Below are 6,146 nucleotides of genomic sequence, written 5' to 3' on the forward strand. Positions count from 1 at the left end.
AGATGATGAAAGAATCACAGACCCCCAGAACTCCTCAATAGTAGAGAAGGTGTAGATTGGGCGAAGCGAGCTGCCCCAATCCTCTAGCTTGGACTTGCCGGGCTTGGACGACGGTGAGGAGACGAACGACGGCGAGCAGACTGCAGAGGTGTTTAGGGGGGGCTGTGGAGGCTGTCGAGTGCTGGGTTTAATTATACCCTATAACTTTAGCTGAGCGAAATTTTTACTTCGTCGGCTAACCTTTGAAATTCGTCGGCTAACATTTGAAATTCGTCGGCTAACCCTTTAAATTTCGTCGGCTAAACCTTTGAAATTCGTCGGCTAACCTTTGAATCTCGTCGGCTAACCTTTGAAATTTGTCGGCTATAGTACTTTTTATTTAGTATTTTCAATTTATTTGTTTTATTTTATTTTATCAACTATAGCCGACGAATTTTCAATAATGTCGTCGGCTATAGTACTTTTTATATATTCGGCACATTGTGATTGCGATGATCAAACTTGAGAAACGAAAATCCGACCGTCAGATTTGACCATCATGATAAAATACATGTATGGGAAAAAATTTAACTTGATCCGACAAGGTTAAGGGCTCGATTCGAACGGTCAATCCCGTAAGTCAAACCCCTAAACGCACGGAAAATGTCATTGGACCGTTTAAATTACGTATTTTAACCGGACCTTCAACTGAAAATAGTTTCAAATCGATGAGACGCAACAAGTCGTATATTAGGGTATTCATTGGCTAACCTCATCTTAGCCGACGAATTAGGACATATTTAAGATGGTTTTAGCCGACGAAATATACTGTAATTCGTCGGCTAAGATGGTTTAAGCCGACGATTTATGGTATATTTCGTCTGCTAAAGTATAAAAAATATATTAAAAAAACAGAAGGTTTATTGTAAACCATATTAACTTGCTATTCATATATCACCAAAATTTATATAAAATAACAGAAATATGAATTTAACATATGTAAACTATAAAGGTAATACATTCTTTTTTATTACAAATTAATGTATTACGTCCTCTAAATTAAAACTAAGGCTCGTAATCGGAATCATCCGATAAGTCTTCTTCGGTGTCGGAATTAATTTCTAGTAATCTATGCCTTTTCTCATCACCAGAGTTTTCTTCTGTTTCTTGATTTGGATCAACATCAATAACCCTTGGCTCTTCATCACGAATTCACACCGAACGACCCGCTTTAAAATTATTAAGGCGAACGGTAGAGGAGTTAGGAATACCTATTGCGTTGGGCTCTTGATACGCAACATCTTCTTCCTCGTCTTCGGCCTCTCCAAGAGTAGCCACCCGGTAAATATTTCGAGGGTTCACAAGGTTGACTACTTTCCACGCGTTACCCTTAGCAAGGTCATCAAGATAAAACATTTGTTTTACCGATGTGGCAAAAACGAACGGGTCATCTTCGTAACAACTTGTAGTAGTGTTCACCGATAATATTCCGTACTGATCGGTCTTCATGCTCTGCGGCGTAGTATCAAATCATCTACACTTGAAGAGGTGCACTGTCATGTCTTGCTCGTAAACGAGTTCCACCACTGAATGGAGAACACCGTAATAGTCAACTCCATTCCGCCCACCATGCGCCATCACCCCAGAATTCTGTGTTCTCCATCTGCTGTCTCTCTGTTCACATATAAATTGCACGCCATTCACCTTGCACATCGGATAAACTCTTGACATTATCGGCTTCATCGCTAGAAGTCTTAGTTCGTGCGACTAATTTGGGTGACCATCAAATTGAATATGGTTCATCTGCAACCAACCATTCATCTAAAGCCTTTCTTCTGGTAGTGTAGGGTTACGTGTTTGTCTGTTTTTTAGCGTGGCAGCTCCTTTGACTTCATTTGGCTTCCACGGAGGCTTTACTTTTGCTTCCCATGCAACTAATGAGGCATAAATATAGATGGTGAGATGAAAGTCTTAGTCTTCATTAATTTGTCTCGATCTCTCTCTCTTTCTCTTTCTTTCTCCCTCTCTTCCCATCTGTCTCTCTCGATGTTTTTGTGTTGCTCTACTGTGTTAGTTATATGTGCTCATTGCGTTGATGTTAAAGAAAGGTAAAGCTTTTTATCTGTTCCATTTTAGTTTTGTGTTTGGTCTGGGGGTTTATTTTGGACTTTCGGACAAATGTTCTTTATTAGTGTATCATATGTGTTTAAACGATAAACAATGCAAATGTTTACTTCATCAAGAATTCAACATAAAGTTCTTTATTAGTGTTTCCTCATTTGTTCCTGGAAATTGGATGAGAGCTTCTGCATCAGTTTGGTTGGCTTATAGTGATAATGTCTTCTCTGGATATGATGTTAATATTCTTTCCCTGAAGTAAAGGTAAAGTTTTTCATATGTTCTTTCTTAGTTTTGTTTTTGGTTTGGGGGTTTGTTTTGGACTTCGATATTGAGTTTGTTCTATGTTGACCAGGATGGTACAAAAATAAGGACAAATGTATGTTCTTTATTAGTGTATCGAATGAGTTTAACAACAAACAATGCAAATCCTTACTGCATCAAGAATTCAACATAAATGGATTTACTAATAGCGTAGAAGAAATCTCACACTGATCCAATGCCAAATGTGAGTTTAGAGATCAATGCTACTGGAACTTGGTTTCAGTTCCGATCAGACTTTTTTCGTGTGTGTATTTAAAGTATTGTTTTGATTGCACTAAGAGCAAGTCCATCCCAAGAGGTTTTAAAGGCCCAGGCCTTCATCCACCTAGGATTAAAGACCCAGCTGAAAAAACCTATCTCCACCCACAAACTTTTTGACCCAGACCTTCATTGGGTCTACACCTGGGTCAGACCTATGACCCAGGCCTCCATTTTTCATCACCCGAGCCTTCGTCTCCAGCTCAGCCCGTTTTGTGTGGCCCAGCTGATGTTGACCACGTGAAGCTCGCGCAAGTGGAGCTGGTGCACGCGAGAAGACAAGCGCGTTCCGCGCACGGACGAATGGCAGAGCGCCTTGCGCGTGTCCGATGCGTTTTTGTCACGTAGCAACGGTTGGGCTGTGCGCCTAGGCCACACGTCAGCAGCTGGGCTCGTTCCGGGGAATTCAAAAGCAATAGTCCTTTGATATGGACCATTGGTTCATTTGAAAAAAGCAAATCGACGGCTCAGGTGAATTGACCGTTACAATCCCAATGGTTAGAAGCTCCTAACGGTAAAAAGCTGGCAACGGGTAAAAGAAGCTCCCAACGGTAAAAACGCTGGCAACGATTAGGAAAAAAATATAAAAAAACTTATACAAATCCTATAAATACATATCACCCTCCTATAATTTTTTCACCCACAAAAAAAATTGTGATCCATAGTTCTATATAATTTTTCATATCTCTACCATCTCACAATTCCTCTCTTTCTTTTATCACAATGGATAATTTGTGGAAAATGATCCGCAAGTCGCAAGAAGAAGATGATGAAGATGACCTGGCGACAAGCGCCGCGGTTATTGCAGCAGTGGCTCATCATGAAGCTCAAAACCAACCTCCGCGTCGCGGTTCTCTTCCCGGTCGTAGTCTAAACCAACCTCGAGAAACGGAGGACAGAGGTAAAGGTACTTCAAGACTATTTTGTTGAACGTCCTATTTTTAGTGACGAGGAATTTCGAGTTCGATATAGGATGAGTCATAAGGTGTTCAACCGGATACGTGATGGCCTTTGCAACTACGATCGATATTTTATCCAAAAGTCAGATGCTCTGAAGAAAGTCGGTCTACTTCCTGAGCAGAAGATGACGTCTTCTTTGCAGATGCTTGCGTACGGTGCTGCGGCAGATCAATGTGCTGAGTATTGTCAGATGGCAAAGTCCATCTCTATCGAGTGTCTCCAATGATTTACAAGAGGAATCGTTGCTCTTTACTCAGCAGAGTACCTTCGAGCTCTTACTCTGGCCGATCTTAAAAGACTTCTTGCTAAAGGTGAAAGACGAGGCTTTCCAAGGATGATTGGAAGCATCGACTGCATGCACTAGCAATAGAAGAATTGTCCAACCGCTTAGGCTGGTGAATATAGTGGGAGAAAGAAAATCCCTACTATAATTCTTGAAGCGGTCGCATCTTACGACATTTGGATATGACACGCCTTTTTTGGAATGCCCGGGGCATGCAACAACCTCAACGTCCTAGCAAAGTCCCCGTTGTTTGACGAGCTTACTGCCGGTCGAGCACCAAAGATCCAATTCCAAGTGAACAATAGAGTTCATAAATTGGGTTACTATCTCGCCGATGAAATATATCCTAGGTGGGCGACTTTCGTGAAGACCATTCCAAACCCCACACGACCCAAGGAAATTACATTTGCCAAGGCTCAAGAGGGATATAGGAAAGACGTGGAGAGGTGTTTTGGTATTTTACAACCACGCTTCGGAATTGTTAGAGGAGATGCTCGGGGGTGGGATAAAAAGGATCTCCGATATATTATGTTGGTTTGTATTATCTTACACAACATGATAGTTGAGGACGAACGCCTTGAAAATACCGATGAGGATTTAGAGTTTGACGAAGAAGAGGACAACAATATGAGGCCAAAGATAACAGAAGTTTGGGATGGACCTACTAGGCAAGATTTTGAGGAAGTTGGTAGAGATGCTCATACTTTTGAAGGTTTCGTGGAGCAGTACAATGAAATTAGAAATCAGTACAATGAAATTAGAAATCAGTACGATCACTCAAACCTTCAAGAAGATCTTATCGAGCATTTATGGGAAGTGCAAGGCAACATGGATATCTAGATTGTAGTTTTTTTTTGTTTTATGTTATGTTTGTGTTATTTTTAAATAATTGTATTTTATTTTTTTCTAGTCTTGGCATGTCATTTTAAGTCATAAAATAAATATTTAATTTCAATATGTCATTTTGTTTATTTAATCATAATTTTATTAATATATAAAATCATTATTCACATTCAAAATAACTAATATAAAATTCAATAATCAGTCACTGCCACGTGTCGACCTAGAAACGGAAATCGTGGGTGGAAACTGCAGCCCAAAATCATTGTCACGTGGCGAACCAAGTCTCGCCCATGACCCAGGCCTTCCCAACGAAGACCTACGAGGTGGACTTGCTCTAATGGATAGTAGCATTAGCTGCAACATCTAATGCATATCAATCATTCAAACAAAAACATTTAAGGTTGTCACGCCCCCAAATTCAAGGCCAATATTATACTGAAATATGGCTCGTGAACTTGTGACGTGAGCCATAAAACAATAATAAAACTTGAAAGTAAAAACATAGTTCTGAGTAAAACTTTCGATTGATATAATAAAGATTCTTTTACATCGATTGAGATTATCGATAAATTTTGTAAATACAAATAAAGATTTATTGTGATGAAATAAAAGTAGAAATATAAAACATTCTTTGTTAAGTTTACGTCGTTTCACCCCATCCCCAGGAATATACTCGTTACCTGAAAAACATAAATGTGTAGCATCATAAGTTACACTAACCCAGTAAGTATAGACCACAGTCTTATATTAATTTGTCTTACAAAATGATGCAAATTGAATAACAAAGTAAAAATGATAAAACAATCAATTATTAATGCACATTGAATATAATCCACTTTGAATATCAAATATCATAACATCATTTACCAAATTGACAAATGCAGCATCAATAGATGATTTAATTCATATAGGTGCATATATACTCGATTATCTTTTCACCTAGCATCATAAGGTGTTAATAATATCGCAAACTGTTCAATCAAAATAATATACTTCTCTTCTCAGTGAATATTTCAGAGTAACTGGTAACAATCCAAAAATCCACGTGCTAGGTCCACTATACTAAAACACGGGTAAGCAGCAGCATACTAAAGCCACTTGTCAAAGCATGTATACTCAAGGTTTGGCACTTCCATCCCAATGAGTATAATAGCGCACTATCTGAAGGGACTAGGGCCCACAGCTAACTTCCACATAAAACACTTTACCAGTAATTCACTTGAGCACGGGGGTAGTACCATTCACCCGGCTCTATAACTTCTCAAACATAATCAAATTCACAAATACAATCTTTATGAGCTATAGATCGTATCATATGTATATGTACACAAATACATAAATACACATATATACATATATACTTAAGAATATTTCATAATGA

At 39.0% G+C, this 6,146-nt stretch overlaps 1 protein-coding gene across 1 annotated transcript; it reads left to right on the forward strand.

Annotated features, from left to right (window-relative positions):
- Window positions 1-4,123: 4,123 nt before the first annotated feature.
- LOC101301376 lies at window positions 4,124-4,762 on the forward strand. Its single transcript, XM_004295837.1, has one exon. It carries the CDS (start codon window positions 4,124-4,126, stop codon window positions 4,760-4,762), a length of 639 nt encoding a protein of 212 aa, XP_004295885.1.
- Window positions 4,763-6,146: the final 1,384 nt, after the last annotated feature.

The sequence above is a fragment of the Fragaria vesca genome, linkage group LG3 (genome assembly GCF_000184155.1).
Source record: "Fragaria vesca subsp. vesca linkage group LG3, FraVesHawaii_1.0, whole genome shotgun sequence".
Taxonomy (NCBI): Eukaryota; Viridiplantae; Streptophyta; class Magnoliopsida; order Rosales; family Rosaceae; genus Fragaria; species Fragaria vesca.